General features: G+C 30.7%; 3 protein-coding genes across 5 annotated transcripts; 2 read left to right on the forward strand and 1 right to left on the reverse strand.

The window, feature by feature from the left end:
* Positions 1-506: 506 nt before the first annotated feature.
* Positions 507-6658, reverse strand: LOC143909428 (putative methylenetetrahydrofolate reductase (NADPH)). 2 transcript variants are annotated; one of them, XM_077427412.1, is made up of 3 exons: positions 6629-6658; positions 1842-2215; positions 507-1771 (listed from the first exon to the last, which is right to left on the reverse strand). In XM_077427412.1, exons 2-3 carry the CDS (start codon positions 2197-2199, stop codon positions 1203-1205), a joined length of 927 nt encoding a protein of 308 aa, XP_077283538.1. In that variant the 5' UTR covers positions 2200-2215; positions 6629-6658; the 3' UTR covers positions 507-1202. The 2 variants fall into 2 exon arrangements, with proteins under 2 accessions (XP_077283538.1, XP_077283539.1); XM_077427413.1 differs by lacking the exon at positions 6629-6658 and adding an exon at positions 4027-4252.
* A 4519-nt stretch (positions 6659-11177) lies between these two features.
* LOC143909184 (uncharacterized) lies at positions 11178-16291 on the forward strand. The gene is made up of 3 exons (XM_077427087.1): positions 11178-11226; positions 12716-15189; positions 16088-16291. Exons 1-3 carry the CDS (start codon positions 11178-11180, stop codon positions 16289-16291), a joined length of 2727 nt encoding a protein of 908 aa, XP_077283213.1.
* Positions 16292-20666: 4375 nt separating this feature from the next.
* On the forward strand, positions 20667-24191 carry pall (F-box protein pallbearer). Of its 2 annotated transcripts, none has more exons than XM_077446893.1 (10): positions 20667-20711; positions 20817-20927; positions 21250-21377; positions 21518-21638; positions 21712-21928; positions 22005-22120; positions 22196-22274; positions 22349-22438; positions 22563-22706; positions 22776-24191. In XM_077446893.1, the coding sequence occupies exons 2-10, from the start codon at positions 20844-20846 to the stop codon at positions 23279-23281; spliced, it is 1485 nt and encodes a 494-aa protein (XP_077303019.1). In that variant the 5' UTR covers positions 20667-20711; positions 20817-20843; the 3' UTR covers positions 23282-24191. The 2 variants fall into 2 exon arrangements, with proteins under 2 accessions (XP_077303019.1, XP_077303020.1); XM_077446894.1 differs by having other exon boundaries at positions 20672-20746; positions 22563-22697; positions 22776-24188.
* The last annotated feature ends 343 nt before the right edge of the window (positions 24192-24534 follow it).

Raw genomic sequence — 24534 nt, forward strand, 5'->3', positions numbered from 1 at the left:
TCCAAAGTCGATGACCTAAAGCAGATTGTGTTTAGGTAATCTACATATTAGATATAAATCATTGATACTGTTCTATAAAAATTCCATAAAACCATTTTGAAAACCATCAAGCTTTAGACACAAACAAACTTCTTCACAACTCTCACTGAATTCTCATATAATAATAATAATAAATATCTATGTAAATGTTTTATTCCAAAAATATATTTAAAATACCGGATAAATGTATGTATGTATTTACATGTAACTGACCTATGTCCACATGTCATGGAGTATGAATTAAAATATACACGAGTATAAAACATTCTAAAACTAGTCACTCCAATGCCAAAACATTGTTTTTGAGTATCAGATTGCGTCAGACTGAATCAAGCTTAATTAATATGCATATATATCAAAACTTGAACCAAAATTAGTCAAATGTACTAATCAAAATGTTATCTAAATATTCAGCATTCAATATTCATTCCGTTTTCCTTTTCTTTCTTTTCATAGATTTTTTTTTTGTAACAAGGACACTCGTCAAGTATTTATGTACATGTAAAGGCTGATATTAGCGTTTTTATTATTAAGTATTAAGAATTTTTTGTTTTATCATATAACCTTGTCAAATAAATGTGTCACAGGGGAATTATAATTTACATAGAAGTGTAAGATGTACTTTTCTTCATAATCAATAGTGGACCAACATAAATTAATTTTGACTACATTCCCCAAAATGGCAGATTTCAAAATTTTGATTGCATAGTATTTGTTTCGATATTTTTCTTCATAATTACCAAAAATGTAATTATGATGAAAAATAGAGAGCTTAAACAATGTGAATTAAATGTGATTTCTTTATTATGGACATTGATAAAAATTATAAATTAGTTCTGATTGATTTGACTCTTTAAAGTTTAACTAAAAAATCAACGTTACTGGTTTTGAATGACCCACTAAGAAGTAGGCAAAAATAAAATAAAAACACTGCGGTGAAATATGCACATATACTATTTAATATAAACAAATATGATGTATAAAAATGATTCTAATTTAAACATTTCCTTATGAAAACTATAATATTAAACAATTTGTTTTAAGTTTTTTATTTGAATCATATATTTTTTTAATAATAAACAATGTTGATCAAATTATTATGTCAAATTGTTAAGTACAATATCACATAATCAATATTTCTTATCAATATTTAAGTGTTTTACCTATCCTCTTAGCCTACCCTCTTCGTCATCAAATATTGAAAGACTTTTCAAAACATCAAAAATGGACATTGAACTGTTAAACGTAAACCAATGAATACCTGGCAATGTCAATTTATTTTCAAATATATTTTCAATCAATTTCAATGTAAAATTACGTATCACATGTGAAAAGCCTTCACTATCATTTTTCACAGGCTCCACTTCATCAAGCAAGTGCTGAGGTACCGGCAATTGAGTCAACTCTGACATTCTTATAAGGACACTGTATGATGGAAACATGCTAAGACCGGGTATAATAGGTGCATCGATTCCCATATTTCTACAATTTTTTACAAAATTGACAAAGTCTTCTGATTCAAAAAACATTTGCGAAATGATAAAGTTAGCTCCGGCGTCAATTTTGAGCTTTATATATTCCATATCCTTTGTCAGATTCTGTGAGTCAGGATGACCTTGTGGAAATCCAGCTATTCCTATACAGAAATAATTGTCGTAGTTTTCACGTATGAATCTAATCAAATCACTAGTATGGCTGAAACCATCATTGTTGCAGTTTTTGTTGAAACCATCTGAAAATAAAATTACCTTTTTATACAGACATGTTTTAAAATGTATATTATAGTATCTGAGAAAGATTACCTCCTTGGAGAAGCAATAGATTTTGTATAGAACATGACTTCACGTAGTCCAAAATACAAATCAGTGTATTTTTTTTCATTTCAATGCAGGTTAAATGCAGTAGAACTGTGTAACCGATGTCTGCAATACTTTTTGCTAGTTCAATGGCGGGTATTTTGCCCACGTTATCTTCGTTGATGTTTGTCAAGTTTGATTTTGGGTGACCATTCCATACCACCGAAAAAAAAGATGGATATTCCTCATTGTATTTAAAGCTCGCTGGATTTAGATTCGCTTCTGGGAAGATTTCGAATGAAACAAGCTTTGAATTTCTTTGCCCACACTGTTCTATAAGACTTGTTATCCTGTTTTGCACCATTATGTTGTTTTAAAATCTGGAAAGTGTTGAAATGTTGCACTGAATATGTTGTACAAATAAAAAATAAAAGAAAAACACCATTCAAGTACAACAACTTTTCACACATTGGCATCAATTTTCTATTTCGTCTGTATAGTGTTATTTATTACACTTTTACTTAAATATTTAAATTTTTTTTTGAGACATTTCTAAATTTGGATAAAGCGCTTTTTAATATCATATCATATATGTATATACAATAATATAATATCGCTATTATGTGTGTCTGTCTGAGATAACGCTCGCCGTACTATGATAGTCGTTTCGATTCATATGTATGGGGTGACCGTGAAAATTCGTTTATCATGCATACAAATGAAAAACGGTTAGTATATGTATAAATCAGTGGCGTGCGGTAAAACTATCTCTCCCCCCGTCGTACATACTCACTTAATTTGCGCGAGCAGGATACAACAGAAACAAGAGGAACAGGCTTTTCCTCCCGTATCTGCGCGCGCACATTAAACAAGGCTGTATGACAAAAAGATAGATGATTTCACCGCATGGCACTGATAAATATTATATGCTCGTATACATGCACCCTTTTTTTTTTGATCTTTCGACTTAAGATCTTTCGATTTTCGATCTTTGCCTTCCCATATTTGCTTTTTCAACCTTTTCACTTTCGGTGCCGTGAGGTAGACCCATATGTATGTACGTCACAGCTAAACCACTGCCAAAACGAATATATGAATACAATAACAAAATAAAAAAACTACTATATATACTATTGGTTACCAGTGTTTCCTGTTGGTAGAGAATTTACCGCCATATATTGAAAATTTATTTAAATAACTAATTGTGTAGAAAGGTAGGTAGTTTTAACCTTTTTTTATATTAAACAAATAAATATAAATATTAAATTAAATATATTTAAAAGGTATTTGAAAAAAATTCGACCGACGACACATTTCTTTTAATTTAATTACTTAATATGCCAACACCCATGCGATGATATGTCATCGAATACAAGACTAATTTATCATAATATTCCAAAAGTATACACAAATTATATAAAAACATTACTAATTCCTTCATACATATAAAATTGCTATTCTGTGTGTCTGTGTAAGATAACGCTCGCCATACTATAAAAGTCGTTTCGATTCGACATATGTACATCACAGTTAAAACACTGCCAACAAAACTTACCAATATAATACGAACATAATAACAGATCTACAAAAACTTCTATATATACTGTTTGCTACCAATGTTTCCTCTAGGCAAATTAGTATCTGGGCATTTAGCGCCATCCATTAAAAATTGATTTAATTAATTTTTCTACTGGTGTTTTATATTATTTATATTACATGTAGGTAGGTAGATAGTTTTTACCATATTTTTCATACTAAACAATTAAATATAAATATATTTAAAACAAATATGACCGCGTGCGGATTGAACACAAGACCGACACATTTCTTTTAATTTTTTTAATAGCTTAATATGCCATAACCCATGCGATGATATTCCATCGGGCACAGCACTAGTATATTTATAATTAGAGGTAGGACCGGAAGCGTGCTGTTTATTGTTCAATTGTTGTAAATCCTTTGTAAAAAAGGTTCGGAAAACAATACACAGCCCCCTCAGGGTCCGGGCTTTATTTATAATATTTAAACATATTATTAAGATTGTATTAAAATAGGGAAAAAATTGAGCACTTTGAGTTTTTTAATATGGCGAATTTTCACCAAATATAAAATAAAAAAACACCATACAAACGTACATATGTACAAATAACAATTTAAAATTATTTTATATTAAAAATATGTATTAAAATACCTTTTATATGCACGTAACTGCTCTATGTCTACACGTTACGGAGTATAGCTCTGGTATGGATATAAATATATAGATACATAAATTATTATCCATACAAAAATATTCAAATATGTTTCGAAACTTGACCGTTGAATAATCATCTACTAAGCAAAAAGTTGTCCAAATTCAGTACATTTTTGCTCTTCGTATGACTAATCTTGTTTGATAGAGACATTTATTTTTTTTTCTGTAACAAGGACACTTGTTAGGAAACTGAGAAAGCTATGTACTTTGAGCGTAAACATTATCAGAAGCAGTTTTTACCATGTATCAACCATAACAAACCAGTGCCGCATGATAGGATTTGACACGGTTTAAAAATTACATATATAATGAATGAATGTATTATACAGAGCCGTAGCGTGAGGGGAGGGGGCAGATGACCCTGGGCGCAAGATTAAGGGGGGTTTATAATATCAGGGATTTTTATTTATTATTATTTTTTAAATTTGATTATTATCACAAATTCTACAATTAATGTTTATTCAACATGTAGATGAGCGCTACAAATAGGGGCCTTATCTATGTTCGAAAATGACTACTTTTGATTGAATTTTTTATTTTGAAATTTAATTTATTATTTCAAAATAAAAATGTATTAAATGCTCTTAAAAAATCACTTTTTTGAGTTACGAGAGCGGAGATTAACCAATCTTTACTAACTTTGACCCGTTTAACACGGAAAAAAAATCCGTAAAAAAAATATATTTTTGACTTTTAAAATTTGCTAGACAAATAATTATAAGTATTTTAAAGCAATGAAATATCACAATCAATAGGAAAAACATCTGACTATTGATTCCAATACTCACGCCAAAGTCAAAAAACTCTAAAAGTCGCGCATTTTTTTAAAAGCTCATATCTCGTAAAAGCTCACCAACCAACAAAAATCAGTATCATATTCGAATTCAGTGGGTCAAAGTTAGTAAAGATTGGTTAGTCTCCGCTCTGGTAATTTTTTTTTGTTGCTCAGTGTTATCATTTAAAAAATAAAAGGTTCTCAATTTATTTATAAAATTAATAATATAATATTTTAAATTCATATAAGATATTGCTCGCCGTACTATAATAATCGTTTCGATTAGAAATACCTCTATATGCACGTCACAACTAAAACACCGCCAACAAAACGTAAGAATATAATAACAAAAGAAAAAAACTTCTATATATGTATATACGGTTTGCTACCAATGTTTCGTCTGGTCTAATAGACGGTGCTTAGTAAGTCCCTTAGCATTTAGCGTTATATATTGAAAATTTATTTAATTCATTCATTTTTCTATTGTTAATATGTAGGTAGGTACCGCTTTTTTTCATATTAAACAATTAAATATAAATATTAAATTAAATATATTTAAAAGGTATTTGAAAAAAATAGGACCGTGTGCGGTTCGAACACAGGACCGAAACATTTTTTTTTTCAATTAATAGCTTAATATGCCATAAGTAGAGACACGTATTTTGGTCATCCATTTTTGTTAATTTTAGCATTTTCATTTTGCATTTTAGCGTTTTAGGGTATTATCATTATCATATTCGAATTCAATGGGTCAAACTTAGTAAAGATTGTTTAGTCTCCGCTCTGGTAATTTTTTTTTGTTGCTCAGTGTTATAGGTATTGGAACTGTATTAGCGACCAATAATTGTAAATATCTATTATGGAAGAAAATTCACCCTTTAATTAGTGTAAATAATGATATAAAATTCACCTCAATGAGATATAAACAATGTAGGAATGTATTTGTATAAAAATTAATAAGTGGATTTTAGTAGAAGACAAGTTCTAAAAAATATGATCTTTTCGGTCTAAACATTATATAATATGTACCTGAATGTGAATCTAGCCACATTAAAAGTAATCATACTCGTGTATAGTTTTGGAGCTTTCTTTGACATTCGAGAAAACGGAAATGTGGTTCGTTAGCGAACGTACGTCAATTAGAAAGTTGCTCAACAGGTATGAAATAAGCAAAATTATGGTAGGTACACGTCCGTATTTTGGGTGAAGAGCCTGCAAATTTTTAACTACATACATACAACATTTAATACCAAACTTTAATTACATTAGAAACTATTAAGGCTTGAAAAATCATAACATGTAAGTAAACCACATGTTGAAACCATGAAATTCACTTAACCCAGTTAAAAATCGCATATTGCAAAACATATAGAAATTGATTGAGTACGAATCATATATAACACATATGTACTTGAATTAAATTACGAGTGATATAATATAAAAATTATCCACATATTACTTATGTATATTACTTATGTGTATTGCTTTTAATAACAGCCCTACAATTTGACATGAAATATTTATTATAATTCATTCTAACTAACTAATATGACGTCCAAGCTTCAGCTGTTTACAATAAAATTGGTAATCATATAACCTCTAAATGACCATATTGGTTGTGAATTGCACAACGCTTGCTAATTTTAAGAAATGAAAAATCATGCAGCTTTCAAACATATGTTTCTATTGGCTCATTAAATAGTATAACGTTCGACGTTATGTCGACGCAACAGATGATAAAATTATATTACATATTATACCTACATGCTATTGCAGCAATGCTTTTAGTAAACTGATAAGAAGATATCAATGTATTTTAATTTGACAGTCGATCAATTCAATCGAAGTTTTTGGTCGTAAGAATCTACATAGTTGTTCATTTGTAATATTCAGTATACCAACTTTTTAAAGGTTCGAATTTAAATTTAAATTTGGGAAGTCAATTTGGAAAAAAACAGTTGAAAATTTTAAAATACCCATTTTACTTCCTCTACAAATGTGAACTTCATAATACAAATTTCATTTCACATATTTTTATTGATCATCAAGGTGGAAAATCAAATACTGTTTTGATTATCAGTGGTAAATATAAATTTTGTTTAACCCTTAGATGTTGACCAACGCCGATCGGCATTTTGCCAACAAGTCCATGGGCTTAAAAAACGACGATAGGCGTTGTATTTTGAGCATGTACAAAGTAAACAAGATTACTCAAACATGGGCTGTGTTATCCGTGTCAATGTTTATAAAGACTGGTTTACAACGGAATTTCATTCATAGCGGAATTTCGAGATGGAAATCCCTAACTGCTGAGTATTTTAGATTGTGCTTGGCATTTAGATTGTTAGCATTACATTTTAACAACAAAGGAACTTGTTTTGGGAAAATACATTCATTAATGGACTTCTTTTGTTTTTTTATTTTATATTGTTACAAGATATATTAGATAGTCTAAACTAAATAGCAGTAGTTATCTAGGATAGTGATCTAGGGTTTGTTTGGATTAACTACAATTTTTATATCTGCTTTCTATTGGATTTCTAAATAATTCTAGTTGGAAATGTTGGCGAAATTTTCAGCGTGGCGGGCTTTTAACAGAAAATACATCAGCACTCAAAGGACTAATGTGAAAAAGACAATATTTCAAAAGATAATATTTCAATTTTAATATTTTGCAATTACATAACCATTTTGCACAGTTCAATAGTAATAACTAGAGATCGGAGCCACTTTGCGCCGTTCATTATTATCATTGTTAATTTTTAAGCATTTTACTACAAAACTAGAGAGCAAATGAACAAAGAACGGCGCAAAGTTGGTCCGCTCTTTAGTAATAACTAGACACCGGATAGTCACAGTGCTTTTTCTAGGAATTTGGGCGGTTTAGTTCTATTTACAAAGCTAGAGTCAAAAAAAAAAACGCTCGGCGAACCTTTAACAATGCAATGAACAATACACAGCACCCTCTGGGTTTGTTTCGAACCAAGCGAAGAGTTTTAGGAATATTGTCTGACCGATAGGCGAAGTAAGCCTCATATTGTAAAAAGTGAAGTAAGAAGAGGCTAGTAATAATGGCGGATTTGATTTCCACATACATATATTGATGACCAAACCGAGCAAAATGGCAAAGTTTGAAAACGATCGGATAAGAAGTCAAATTTCGTCAGACGAAATCAGACGAAAAAATCGAAAGCGAAGTAAGAAGAGGCTAGTAAAAATAGAATCCACTCAATTAGTTTTTCTAAGCGGATTTACATTTAAAGCATCGATTTTAACCCTCAGTTCATAAATTGTGTGTTTCCGACATTAATGCGAGAAACTTCTAATACGGACTAAAATCCATCGATATATTATTACACATATACATAAGTGTATGTATGCTATTTTTAACGTATTTTACTTTCTCTCTTTCGTCAATATTGCGCGATCTCAAAAGACGTTTAAAAATTGAAAGTTTTGACAAGTTGTTGATTTCGGAGCACTTGCAAATTGCATACCAACTTGTATATATTCGATATAAGCACTTGTTTATCCATTTTTTCATCTACTTTCATTGAGCCAAACTTACTTTTAATTATTGAGTAAAGACAGTACGGTACAATCCTGAAAAAATCGATTTTTACTTTCTTTATTCGTGAATTTCTATATGACTGGAGTTTATTATTAAAGCTATCGATGCCATTATCATTACTTGTTAAATTAATCATAAAATGATATTGATAAATAAAAAAATGGAATATTGTCATATTTAAAGGGTGAAGGTGGTCATTAGGGCAATATGTTTTTTTGTCGTTATGGTAGAAAACTTTTTTTTATTGCTGTCTTGTATTGTTGGAACGTGTATTGTTATATGGGAATATGGGATTGCCCTAATGATCATTTGATCTCTACTGATTAATGATTACATGAAGGGTCCAAACAGGCAGACCCAGAATTTGCAGGAATAGTAAGCTTGAATGTGATTCAAAAAATAAAAATGATTTTAAAATTAAACATGATTATGTTACACTATGTATATAGCTTTACAGCAGAGTATCCCTCCCTTTTGTTCAGATTTGTTTTTATTTTAATTTCATATAAGAATCGTATGGTTAAATATTTAATTAAAATTTCATGTCTAATACTTATGTATATATATATATATTTTTTTTTTTCAAATAATAAAATAAACGTAAAAAACGTGTGCAATAATTATATTTAATGAGAAGAAATCATATAAAACTGTTTTTAAATTATTCATTTGAAACAATATATATAAATTTAAGTCAAATATGAGAAAGCTGCCATTCAATTTTAATGGGGTCCCCATTTGTTCTTGATCGAGTATATTATTCAGTTGCCAATGATGTGCTACATTGATAAATAGAAGATGATTAAGTGCAACCAACATCATTGACAATGGCATTGAATTGTGGTAACGTTTTGGACTTGAACTGAGGACCTTGGCATTCGAAGTCTTTCACCGTCTGACGCGACCGGTTGCAGATTCACTCTCGCTCAGATTACACACAGACTCTCAATCTACTACATCCAACATTCGTTTTTGATAAAAATAATAGTCAACTACAAATAGGTAAGGTAAAAAAATATACAAGTAATTTTCCCTTTCAACCTATGCACGTTTAATAAAAATACATAATACCTTACTCTAGTGCAGTGCCGGCCTACACCCTATGGCGCTCTCGGGCAATTTTTTCTAAGCGCCCCTAGAAAATTGTGACAATTTATTTTGTGACATTGTAGACCAGAGATAAGTTTCAATTTCAAATACAGTGTAAGTCGAAAACCGCGTAAGTCGAGGAATTCTTTAATTCGATATATGTATTTGATGTGTGAACTGTATATATGTATGTGTGTATTAATATTTTTGTATCAAGGGACAATTGAGAAAAATAAGAGTAAGTGCATAAATCTTCATGAAAGTAACATTTATTTTGTAACTGACATTGCTGAAATTTTACTGATCATGGTGAACTTGAAGATTGAGTACATAAAAGTGGAAGTGGTCGTGTTGCCATGGTTATTCACTAAATATATTCAATAAGGGCGGAAATCAGCGGATTTTTCTTTTAAATTCTCAACCGCGTAAGTACGAATTCGCGTAAGTCGAATTCGCGTAAGTCGAGGACTTACTGTAATCAATTTAAGTTTCGCCTTTGGCACTCTAATCTAAAAAAAAAATTGTGTCTTTGGCTTTTTTAAATTTTAAAGCGCCTTCGACCCAGCCCCCCCCCCCTAAAATCGGCACTGCTCCAGTGGTGTAACTAGAAAAATTCGGCCCGCATGAAAATGTTAGCAAAAGGCCCCTCTTTAGAATTTTTCTTATTAAAATTAACTAACATTTTTTAAATGTTCTTTTTCCTCGCCTTCAAAGTCGCAAATTCTGCAATTATGTACATCTTTCAAAGACATTTTAGAAGCTTCTTCATGTTCAATCGATAATATTGCTAATTCACTGAGCCAGAGTTGACTCATTGAATTTCTTTTATAGTATTTTATTAATTTGAAAAAAAAAACACCATAGTGTATCAAGTTATAAAATATTTCATTTAAGATAAAATTACTATCCGAAAATCTCGAACGATGTCAAATACGAGAACGTGTGTCTAGCGTTTCTGAAAGAAAACTGAAGATTCACAATACAAAAATTAAACGAAAATATTTTACTATCCATTATTTTTTTAAATTTACCATAGAGTTTATAGATCATTGCAGACAATTATTATTACTGTACCATAACGGAAAACTATTAATTGTCGCTAGAAGGAGTACAAAATCGTAAAAATTCGACACGAAATTTGGAGTATAAACTTTTGACTAGTGCTTTCATTAGTCTTATGAATAATTTTAAGAAAATTTTACGACCTATTTTTATTCAAAAATGCATGTACCGCATGCCCTTGCGGCATAGTAGTTACACGCCTGCATTCCTCGCAATATACAAATGTAGTTTTAACATAAAATGAAGATCTGAATTTGAAATGCAATTTTTTTAGAGTTTTTTATAAGTATGAATACGACATGGAAAATGAATAACTAATAAGTTAATGTGAATAGGTTTATATTTATGAAATAAATTAATTAGCATTCAAAACTATAATATATGGATTTGTAATAAAGATGCTTATTATAAATAGAAAGAAGAGTGAGTGATTACGAGTAAATGTAAGTATATGAATATAATTATTATTTGAATTACTATAATACCACCATTCGAATGGAATTAAAGAGTCTCACACCTAATAAATCTTTATCAAGTCCCCATTTGAGAATCGCTGATCCGAGTCAAGTCTGGTGAGCAAAATATACAAATATGGCGTCAACGAATGAAAGTGAAATAGTTGTGGTTTACGCTTCAGACAGTTAACTACCGGCATTTTTTTATCTATAACAAGTGTCACCAGGAAATAAATATATATTGGACAGAAATATAATACATATATATGAATTTCAATCGAAATAATTTCATATAATAACGTATGTAGAATTTTTTTTATTTTATTTTAAAAATCCTGAAATTAAATTTGATGGGGTTGGTAATTTTGTGATTTGTTAAATTTTTTAAATTGCCGTACTGCAAATTTTTCATATTTCATTTAATTTTTTTATTTTTAATACTTGTTTTTACTACAATTAAAAATGTAAATAGCGGCTGAAATAAATTTTACAGTATATGCAAATGTCAGAATTGTAATTGTAATTCTTTTTTCAAATCATTTATTCATAGATTTAAAATAAAATAAATTATTCAATACAAATTGATCAAAAAAATAATTCATTTGTCTTTTTGTTCTTAGTAAAAATAATTGAGATATACACATAAATATGTATATGTAAATTAATTAAGACTGGAAACATTAATTTGTGTAGTTATAATTAAAAACGCATTAATTTATCATAAATATAAGGTAAAAGGTTTTTATACCCATTTTGTGATGACTGGGCAGTTTAATTATATATTAATTATTCGACTTTTATGTTAATTAATTAATTTTCATTTGAAATTAGGTTCAATGCTGCAAAATGAGCAAAACCATGCTAATGTATTTATGTATTCATTTTTTTATATAACAAAATTTTTTTATATAATAAGATTTCTAGCACGTTGCATCAATTACACTTGTTTGGATTTCTAATTACATCTATTATTTATTTGGAATTTTATCTAATTCGTGTATAATTTGGTTCGTAATGCACCGTCGGTTTTAGTTAATGGACACGCAGTATGTACTGATTCTTATCTTATTTTAAATGCCAAAAAAATGAATGGGCGAAATTTCGCAAATTTAGTTTTAATAACTTTTTAATAACCATCGTATTATATTAAATTTCTTCATTTTTCCACACGGGTGATCCATTCAACTTGTCGCAAAATGTGAATGGCCATTTTCACATTGTCCAAATTATTGATACGTTTCGATTTCTTTTTTTTATCGTACATATGTATGTATATATGTACATACATACATATGTGTGTATTAATGTTTATCCGAATGGCAATCGATAGCCTAAGGGTTTATTTTGTCGTTGTATATATGTACATGTATTGAATATATTAAATGAGAAAGTCGATGGTCATAAAGACTTAAATCAGCTGCTCTCAGTTGACATTCGAGTGTCATCTCTGTACTGTAGAAGAAGTTCTAAGAAAACTGCATGTATATATTATATAGTAAATTTAAATTCAGAACTCAATCACGTACATATGTACGTTGATGTTTATTCTCTATTTAAATTTATGCAAATATTTATATTCGAGAAATCGTATTACGTGATGTATAGTTTGTATTGGTTAATGAAACTTGAACTGAGTATAATATCTAGTAATAAAAAGTGGGTATTTTGTTTCAGATACAGTTTTCATCACAAAAATGGCGAACTTGAAAACCTGCACGTTTTTGATTTGTTTCGTATTGTTCATTTCCATCGAAGCAGGGAGGATACAAACAAAACCAGTTTATGAAAGAAACAGTGATAATGCAGAGTTTCGAGGAAACCCCTTAGTGGCTGAAACTAAAAATGAACTGTCCCAAAGAGCTCTAGCTCACGTTCAAAACCAACAGAGGAGGTACAACATGGAAAAGACTAGAAAGCACAAAGCACTTATGGAACACGCTCAAATTCGAGGAAGTGAAACTATGGACAGCTATTTAAAAGCTTATCAAGAACAACAGGACAACTACCAAAGAGATGTTGAAAGGAAAGTCAGCTTAGAACGCACTGCAAGAGACCAAGATCGTGCTAGAATAGACAGGAACAAAGGTTTAAAAGATTATCCGAATTCTCAATGGTGGAAGAATGATAGGCAAACTAGAAATAAGAGAGTCAATGCGGATTCCGGAGATTTCTTTAAATCCATGGCTGCAAAGAGGGCTATATCACAAATGGAAGTCAGAAATACTCCTTATGTTTTGAGTCCAAACTACTACTATGGACCAGCTGAAAATCAAAACCTTTATTCGTACGAACCAAGCCACACATTCAAAGTTGAAGAGGAGAAATCGGGTTTGCATCACGTACAACCGTACGAGCACTTGACTCATTATAAAAGCAGCGGTGATATTCAATCCTTGAGTGCACTGTTGGGTAAAGAACCCAATGACCAATTGAGGGGATTCAACGAGCTTTTGAATACCCACAATAGTCATGCACAATTGTCGCCATCTTATTACGACAACGTACGCGTGAATTTGAAAGCATCTTCCTTGGATGCTCCGAGTGAAGGACAGGCTTCTCAATACGTGTTCCAAAACTCGTACCAAGCCGACGAAGCAGCTCAGCAACAATACGCTTACACTTACAAAGATCACACACCGATAACTGAGAACGTGAATGATGTAGCAGATACTAGGGCACCTGCTAGTTTGGCAGCCACGGTCAAGTACGTGTATCCAACTGAGTCACCTTTGGGTCACACGTTGTCTACGAACTACTACAAAGTGGAGGTGGCCAACCAAGTCGTGAGCGAACCCAAAAGTGAAGTCAAATATTATAATGTGGATGATGCATCTGATCAACACAACGCCGATGTAAGTATGAACATAACCACTAACACTAACCGATCTAAGCTCAAACTGAACCAACGCATGCGAACAAAGCGGCAAGTAAGTGTTAACATTGCAAATGCGACAAATCCATCGGTAGAATCTAACATTAAATTCGAAACTGACATCTTTATAACATCAAAGGATTTTGAAAATAGTAAAACAACTTCTAATGAGACTGCCAAAGATGAAGAGGAATATTACTACTATGACGATGACGATCCGAACTCTAATGATACCAAAGAATACGATTATTCTTCGTATGATATCTCGGATACTAATAATACTGCAACTACTACTTTGAATGCAGGAAATAGTTCCAATGCATTCAATATGACTCTCTCCAATAATAGTTCTTCTGAAGTGAACCCACACTTTGAAGCTTTAACGAGGATTCGAAGAATCAGAAGAAGACCACTGTATAGGGTTTATAAAGGAATCAAATCAAGAGTGCATCACCCAAAAGAGTCAAGGTTCAGAAAATATCTCGTCAAAAAACCTAAGCGATTTTATAATATGTATAGTGACGAAGATGACATGTATGAAAGACATTTAAGTAGAAATCCTTTTTTGCATTACGATGGTGATGATCGACCGGATTCTGAAGAATATGACGAGGAACAAGTTGAATATGAAGATCCCGATGATGACGCGAGCGAAGGTGTAGAATATAGAGACCTGATCAACTCAGGATCAGATCATCGCGATAGGTATGCTTCTCGTTATAATGCATATGACGATTACGTCGAATTGGATAGACCTCCCAGGATACGAACGAGAATTAAATATCATAATAATCATCGTCCTGTGCTCGACCAGGATGATTATGACGATCATTATAATTACTTTAGAAGCAAACCAGATTTTAGCCAATACGCTTCTAGTTACGCTGATGATTACGTTTATGAGAGGCCTAAACATAGCAAGCGTAAATATGAAATACCCAGAAATAGTCACCGTTTCGATAAGCATATTCATGGCTATGGACAACCCGAGTATTTCCACGAGTCATCATCGCGTGATTGGTCGGATACTAGACCCGTTATAATAGACAATGGAAGGGATGGTGACAAAATACATATTGATAAAATAAATGTCTTACAAGAGAAGCTAGAGAAGCACGGTCATCAACATCATCACCATTGGCGACGACCCGTTAAAAAAATCAAGAAAAAGCCGCATAAACGGTATAGAAGACCAGTGAAATCACATGGATCAAAGAGGACAAAACAGGAAAAGAAAAAGCATATCTTGCATCTCCAGCACAATATCAACAAACTGGCCAACAAATTACACTTCTAAGTAGTTAATTCGATTTGTACGATGTAATATTTAAATTATTATTAAAATTACTTAAATCCAATTCTCATTGTTTGCATCAATAATAAATCATCACAAAGAAAGATCTTAAATTGTTATGGGAGAGAAATTTTTTAAATCGAAGTCTTATCTTTATTAAAAAAGAAATTGCTTTAGAAAGAAACGTGCACCGAAAAATACGTCGTGACATTGACCTCCGAGTAGACTGTGTTGATGCATCATGATGACTCGGAAGAAGGTGAAATAAATTGGAGAAATCAACGTCGCTCGCAGCAATATCCGCTATGTTAATGATATTGAATTTGAACATGCTCGACATGGCAGTTTTTTATTATTTTATTTCATGACACAAGAAAGTGGTCATTAAAAAAACGGTCTCTAAATAATGATGATTGAACACATATTTTAAATGCGTAAAAACAATTAGGTAGCATACCTATTTTAATTTACATATATTAATGACATGTAAATCACTGTAATCAGAATTTTGAAATATTTACTCATGTGCATTGTTTCATATCTAGACGATAAATAAAAATAATAAAAAAAAAGAAAATTTAATGAAATACATTTTAATTTAATTTTTCATATAAACACATGTATCATACTTATATATATGTATATACATTTTTTTTTACTAACCTCTTCTTACTTTCAATTATTTTTAATTTTAATTAAAAGACGATAGTTTCAAAAGTTTTATTATGTGTTAAATATAACAATCGTGTTTGAAAAAATTTGAATTTAATCAAATTTTTCCATGTTTTTGTTTTTAATCATAAGCTTCAAATATTTGAGCTTTATCTTTTTACATAAAATTTATTATTATTTTTTTGAATAATTGTTGATATATTTGCAGCTACATTATGCCTCGCAGTACGAATTTGGATATCGAGTGAGAGATCCACACTCAGGTAACGATTTTGGTCATAAGGAGGTTTCCGATGGTAAAACGGCCAAGGGTAACTACCATGTCCTGTTGCCGGATGGAAGACTTCAAAAAGTAAGCTATGTTGCTGGACCTTCGGGATATCATGCCAATGTCTCCTATCAGAAAATCTGAAACACATACAAATCCATCATCACACCTACCCACCCACCCCTCTTTTTAGCATAAAGGTGCTAAATTTTCTACTCAGCAAGGGGGTAACTTATTTAAAAACACTATTTTTCTTTCTAAAAACATATGAATAAGTATTTTAAGCAATATATTAAAATAAAACTATTTAGATGAGTAAATGTAATTTATTTTCTTAAGAAAAATTAAAAAGCCAATTCTGATATATTTTCTTATAGAATTGTTGAACATCTATTATTTATGACTAACGACAAACCTAAGAAACTTCAGCAATTTTTAAATTATTTTTTCCTCGTTAGAAATTACAATAATTTAATTTATATAAAAATATTTCTTCATCTGAAAATCAATTTTTTTTTATTTAGCTTTTGTATTTCCTGCTAGATTCGTTAAAAATATTAATTAATTGAACTAAAATTATACAAATCAATTTGAATCATATGTATGTATGTACATATGTTGAATGTAAAAAGCATACAGTTATTTATAATAGATATAAAAAACTCACCTGTGAGGTATGCGGTGTGTATTTAGCGCACGTGATACCGGTATTGAGTATCAAGAGTAACTGGCGCCAAATTGCCCGTTGTCTCAAATTTACATTGAAATTTTGTGAAATTTGGTGCCAGCTGTTGCGTTGAATCTAACAAAAGAAGTGGGAATAACAATGTTGTAAAATGAACTTTCTATAGGGCCGTCGAAATTAATTTTAGTTACAATATCAAAAAAAACTACACACTCCAATAGTGTATGTAACCGATTTTATTATATGTATTTATTTGTTAAATTGTATAGGTTTATATCTAACTCGTGTTTATTTATGATTTGAACCATTTATCATTCGAGATTGAATAAATATATTTATTTATGCATTTAAACGTACGGCGTATGAACAAAACGGTTATGCAAATAAATTTAGATGTATTCGTGTGATTCATTTTAAAAATGAAATCGCATATTCGGAGAAATTAAATTTAAACGGTGGATCAATTAAGATAAATGATTTACATACATACATTGTATTAAAAATGTTAATTTTAACATTTTATGTGCCACTCGTGACAAGTGCAATATTTTAGTTAATTCGATTTATTTTGATGATAAATTTTAAGCGTTATTGTTGACATTTTAAACGTTATATTAATATTAAGAGATATATTTATGTGTACCTAATTAAAAAGCCAAATTTTATAATGTGCAATATTTTTATTTATTTTGAATTTGGGATTTGTTTTTAATAAATGTTTTATTTTTATTATATACATATGTATATTGTTTTACTTTTACCCTTACCATATAATTTTCCTAAGCAAAGAAAAGTAAAATTGTAATGCTACACATTAGATATACTATGTATACATGGTATTTGGCTAGAGGGCGCGATGGGGGCGCTAGCCCCCCCAACCTCATAAATTGAAAAGAAAAAAAAATTACAAATGAAATAGACATTAAACCTAATTTTCCATGATTTTTTTAGAATGAAACAAAGCTTATAAAAAGCAGGGACCCGAACCGGAACTGAACCGAAAACCGAAAGCCGGAATAACCGGAAACCTAACCCAATGGTGTAGTGCTAAATAAAAAATAAAAATTTGGGTGTGACCAACCCATGACTTTATCTATGTATTTGAGGAATATAAGAAGGTTACAAAACAAAATTCGATATTGAACTAATGACTATGATAGCGATACAAATTGAGCGCAAATGTATGGAAACTTGCACAAGACAAAAGTTCTACTTCCGGTTGTCAGATTTTGTTCAAATTTTTTTTATTACTAAAAATCACTATCAGTATTATACTCATTAAATATCAAGAAAATAAAAATAATTTAAAAGATCAAAATAAAATAATTAAATATTGTTTTAAAAAAAAATACTACTTCCGGTTTACGAATTCTGACCAAAACCCTACCAGCTCTAAGTTAGTATATAAAGAATAGGAATATAAATTTTCAGCTTAATACGTCCAGGGGTGTGGACAGAGTAGTGGGCACAACATTTTTGACATTTCTAAGAGGAAAAAATTTCACTTCCGGCTCATTAAATTTATTGATTTTTATTTTTATTTTTACTTAAAATCACTATCTTTATTATACACAATAAATATCAAGAAGCTTAAAATAATTTAAAAGGACAAAATAAAATAATGAAATATTGTTTTAAAAAAATATACTACTTCCGGTTTACGAATTCTGACCAAAACACCACCAGCCCTAAGTTAGTACATAAAGAATAGAAATACAAATTTTCAGCTTAATAAGTAGACACCAGATAGTCACAGTGCTATCCATTTTTCCATTGTTGTAAATCCTTTGTAAAAAAGGTTCGGCAAACCTTTAACAATGCATTTACAACCTTTGAACAATACGCGGCACCTTCTGGGTCCGGTGTCTTTTAATAAGTTCAGGGGTGTGGACAGAGTAGTGGGCACAACATTTTTGTCCTTCTAAGAGGAAAAAATCCCACTTCCGGCGTATAAAATTTAATGATTTTTTTTTATTTTTATCACATTGATACAAGAATTATACTTGAATTTTTTCGTGACAAGCACACATGTTTAAGGGGTCGAAAAAAATAGTCGAAGAAAAATTGAACAAGAGTAAACTGCCACTTCCGGTTGACGGATGCTTACTAAATTTTAAAAATAACTTGGTATTAAGTTTAAACTTCTAGATACGAAATTTCAGTTGAATCAACCAAACGGTTTCTGAGAAAAACATAAAAAATCTTGATTCTCTAGAGTAAAAGTACTACTTCCGGTTCAGATAAAAATATTTAAAAAATATAAGGTTATAAAAATTATTATTTCTATTACATTTAAAAAAATTTAATCCGATTCAGTTAGTGGTTTAGGAGATAATTGAATTAAAAAAAAAGAGGACACCTATAAGGGGAGGTACCATTTCCGGTCAACTTAAAAATCTGAAAAACATTTACGTCGTGTCGATAAAAATGTCAGTACCGATACCAAGTTTCAGTTCGATAGGACTAATGGTGTTCAATAAATCCCCAAAATACACAGACACACAGCCACACACATTTTTTCTAATCATGAAAACGTGATCAGTGATCGATTCTGAGTTCGAATCAGTTAAAATCTTGAGTTCGAATTTTCGCATGATCACAAAACTTCATCTATTGTTACTACGTACATAGATAAAGTAACCAGGTCGGTTTTTAATATTTATGACCCCCCCCCCTCCCCGATTTTTTCCTTACTAAAAAAAAGTTGTATCCTAATATTGGTAGTAAAAAATATCAAATCAAAAAATCAAATAAGCTACGTCAGAATCCGCCTTCTATTCCGCAGTGCACCAGCGAAAAGAAAAATATTCTCCTTAGAATTTTATATATGATATATGTCCACAATAAGTTATAGCGAAAAATTCGTATAAAGACAGGTATTGGTGTGGGTAGGTATAACTTGCTAATATTTAAATAAAAGAGAACCGAAAACTGAAAACTGAAACTGAACCGATATTTTTTTTTTTACCGAACTGGAACGAAAACCGGAACAAAAAAATAACGATTCGGGTCTCTGATAAAAAGTGTCGTTTTTTATTCTGAAACTACGCTTTGGGGGGGGGGGGTTTGGAAGCGCTTGTGTTTCAATCTTCCCCTCTTAAACAAAATCCTGGCTATGGCCGTGGAGTTTGTATTTTAGTAACTCCAAAAATCAACAATCGGATAATTTTTGTAAATTTCACTATATATTTTTCGATAAAACAAAAAAATATTGAGCTCTAGAGAAGAAATAAAAGTTTAAATTTAATAATATAATCAAAACGTCTTAAAAAATTGTTGATAAATGTCTAAACCTCTTTTCTTGCTCAAGGGAAAAGGGCAACAAAGGAAAAAAGTACTGATATAGTAAATACGCCGTCCACACACACGTTATCTACAAACGATATTTCCATATCCAGTTCCCATATTGCAACTTGTAGTTGCTATTTAGGAACTGGATATGGAAATATCGTGTGTGTACCAATGGTTACATAAGTGAAAAATTACACCTATAGAAATTTTGAATTAATTGATAACAGATTATTATGGTGTTCCCTGCAAACTTTGTGTAAAATCTCTAAAACGTTGTTTTAGATTAAATAATATAACATAAAATGACTTTCTTTGCATCTCTCATTCTCACATTTTGTTAATAATTCAATTTCAATTGACTTGTAATTCTTTAATATTTATTTATAAAATAAGGCACTTTCCATCTTTAGATATTTAATTCTGTATACCGCAAAACGACAAAAAACAGAGTGTTTATTTTATAAACACAAATCTGTCAAACGTCAAATAACTTTCAACTGGTCACCCTGAATTATTAAACAAAATTTTATTTAGCATCTGGCCACATTGCCCACAGTCGGGCTTGGACTAGGTTCGTTCTCTCGTTCGGTCCGTTGATTTAGTTTCATCAATTCACATATAATGTCGTTGTTTATTCAATACTTCATTATAATATACTAACATATATTTATCCAAGTTTGCTTTTTATTGCAGCTCGTCGTTTGATAGTTGATTATAAAAATGAATATACTCTCTTTGCCCACTGTTATGCTCGAGCACATCTTCTCCTTCTTGACATATGATCAAGTCGCCAAAAATAGAGTTGTAAGTATGAAGAGTCTTACCTGATGACTTGTCGTATAATTAGTGAACGTCAGCACGTAAACGAGACAATTTTATTTAAAAAAGAGTAAAAATATATATGTAAATTTTATTCGTTCGAATCTTTGTGTCAAATATGTAAATTTATTTATATATGACTGCAGGCCATTTGAAGTGTTTCTAAATTTATTTTTACTTACGTATATGTCTGTAGAATATAATTCTTTTATATTTTAGTATGACTGTTACAATACATGTGGTGATTTTTATTAAAAAGTTAAAAACATATTTTATTGAATTGAATGATTTTTTGTTGTATTTGTAGGTTTGCAAAGACTTCGATATGGTATCCCAGCGCGTGCTGAATCGAGGATTTCAAAAGATGGATAAACGTCTTACAGCTAATATGAGAGCCATCAAGGCTCAGCTGCCGAGACGGGAAAGTGAACGAAGGTGATGGTTTTTCAAATAACTAGATGATATGTTTTGGATGAGTTGATATGTTTATTACCAATGTAGAAAAAGCATGTTGAATTAATCAGCTGGGTTGATCTGTTTATGTTTATTATAATTTCATTATGTAAATGTTGTAGGTTTCATCCTTTGTCGAGACACTGCGATTTATTAGCATCGATAGAAACTAGATTTTCCATGCTCAGTATGGCTTACAGTCGATTTGTTGAACAGGGAATGTGTTGCTTCATCCCAGGAAAGGTATTGTATTCGTTGAATAGTTATAATTTAAGTTTTATTTTTGATTTTTATTGAAATTTATTTGTATGTGTAGGTGTTGGATGAGTTTCGGCATGTAGTGACGGTCGTTGATGAGTGCAATCCGTTACCGTTGGCTTTTGAGGTTCTGCAAGAGCTACGAGATATATCAGGAATGGCTATTGAACACTTTGAAGAAGTAGTCGCTCCGTCCTTGCGACAGAAGATGCAAGAATATGCAAACGGATTGCCGCCTCTGCCGCTCGTTATGAGAAGCGAAGTTGAAAAAAAATGTATATATTATTTATATTAATTAGATTTTCATTCAGGTTGGACGTCTATATTTGACTTTTATTAATTACTTTTTAGCGTCGAAGGTATCTTTGGGTTCACCATCAGAATTAGCTTTGTTGAGGGAGGCATGTTTGAAAAATAACAAAAATATTTTAAAAATGGAAAAGAAATATATAAAACTTACAAGAAAGGTAAACATTTTATTATTGAAAGAAAATCAAATGCCCAGTTAAAACCAAAGTTTTAATATATCATGTTTTTTACAGCTCGAGTTGAATAAAAGACTAATGGCTTTGAACAAGCGTCAAATGCTTCAAAGGCAAACCGAACAGGGTCACAAAATTGGTAAAATTATTTGTAAATTGTAAGCATGTAGTGTTTATGATATATTTGGTAATCATTTTCTGCAATAATTTTAGCTGAATTGAAAAAGAAAGTTGAAGAATATGAAGTGAAATTTAATGAATTGTCGCTTAATCAATACGTTGGATACAAAACATGTATCAAAGGTGAAAAATCACATTCCTTTGCATATTTTTCAAATGAAAAAATCGAGGGTCATGTTGTTTAAAATTTAAATGTAATGATTTCGTGCACATTTTTCGATGGATAAGTTTTTATTGACAATTCTAGAACCAGATACGCGCGACAGAATCTCAAATATGTTAGCTAAAACGAATAAAATGCTGAATATCAAAATGAGGTTGAGGAATATTGGCAGTCAGATCAAATTAGATCCATCTCCGTCGCGCATCGGACCAAATAAAGGTGGTCGAGGTATAATTTAGTCGTAATATATTACTGTAATAATAGTACTTTCGGTCACGTTGTGGCTTCATCTTTCAGGAAGTCCAATAACCAAGCCGCGCAAAGCCGGTTTGAATCTCCCATCTCCCAAGTCGACTGACGATTCTGTCATACCTGAAACATTGTCGAAATTCACTGTGGCGAATGTTAACATTCCGCAGAAGGACCAATTCGCTGGAGCTGTACGATCGGCTATTTTCAAAGAGTATCCATGGATGAGGAACATGTTGCGGTCTCAAAATGAGTTGGCTAGTAGGGATTCCATTTCGTTGCCGAGCACGTCTAAGTCCATATCATCAGATGATAGCGACCTTCAAGTTGTGGATTTTCCTATTGAGAAAAGCAGTTCGAGTTTGGATGGCACGACGGGAGGAAAGAAACGCGTTAATTCTGAAGCGGACGACGATACTATGAGGTTTGGTGTTCGTCATAGGGGAGTCCAAGCGAAAGTACAACTTCTGAGTAGAACAATTATGAATTTAGCCGAATCTATGTCGTATACGCCTTTCGGTAAACGCCGAAGACTGCAAGAAGATCAAGAATAAAACGAAAGACTGATTTTAACTATGGCCCATTGTATCATATTACAATAATGATTTTGAGGCTTATTGACTGGAAAATAATTAAAATCTAATATTATTTCCAATATTACTGATTGGATTGTTATATGTACGTATGTATACATATACAAATAAAGACAAATCTGAAAGGCTTATATTTATCAGTAATATACATACTAAATCCCAATGAAATTTTCAAATAACACGATTTATTTCTAGATAAATATATATATATATATATATATATTGCTAACACTTTTCTCTTTGTTAAACAAATAACAAATTTTGATACGTATTTTTAGTCATTTTTTATTAGTCATTCAAAAACGAACATTATATTATTTTGTATGCCATATTTGTTATACATATTATACACTAGTATCTCAGTGGAGATTAGTCTGACTCAATGATGTTACGGTAATTGAAAATATATCTTTCTATGACATCTCCAGTTGATCAATTCTGTAAGCAGTGGGTGAAGTGTATTGTTATTGCTTCCAATTTATAATATTTTTGTACCGTGGTGCACCCTTGTAAATGTTATGAATTATATTGTGGGTTTGGGTGAAATACATATATACATTTATATGCAAATAGTGATTAGATTTATATGATAATATATATAATCTGTAGTTAGATCGTATATGAATAATTTACTTTGATATACCATAGATTTGTTTTATTATTTAGGTTATTAGTTGCTTTTTTTAATAATATTTGCATACGAAAAATGAGTATCGGTATGTATAGAATAGTATGTAGTGTGATTTTGATGGATTGAATAATCAATTTACATATAATATATCCTGTTTATATCTTTTTTATATTATGTATGTATATAAAGAAGCTATACATGTTTACTTATGAACACAATTTAATAAAGTAATTTACCAATGATATTTGTGGTTTTATTTTATAAAATGTAATTTGGATTGTATGTTTACTTACTGTTTTTATTATTTTCATAATTCCAAATTGTACATGTCATCAGTCAAATGAGAAATAATCAGCCAGCATGTCAAATTCATTGTAGTAATTTTGACATAAAGAAACTAAGTATTTTTGTACCATAGAAGAAGTATCCAAAAAACCCTATTCCAAATGCAGCAGCTGTAAAATGTATATTAAAACATTTTATTTACGAACCTTTTTTATGTGATTAATAATTAATATTTACAAAACCTTACTGCATAATATATATTCCCATTTATTTAAGTTAACTACTCCAAGGCTGAGTT

The sequence above is a fragment of the Arctopsyche grandis genome, chromosome 3 (assembly GCF_051622035.1).
Source record: "Arctopsyche grandis isolate Sample6627 chromosome 3, ASM5162203v2, whole genome shotgun sequence".
Lineage (NCBI taxonomy): Eukaryota > Metazoa > Arthropoda > Insecta > Trichoptera > Hydropsychidae > Arctopsyche > Arctopsyche grandis.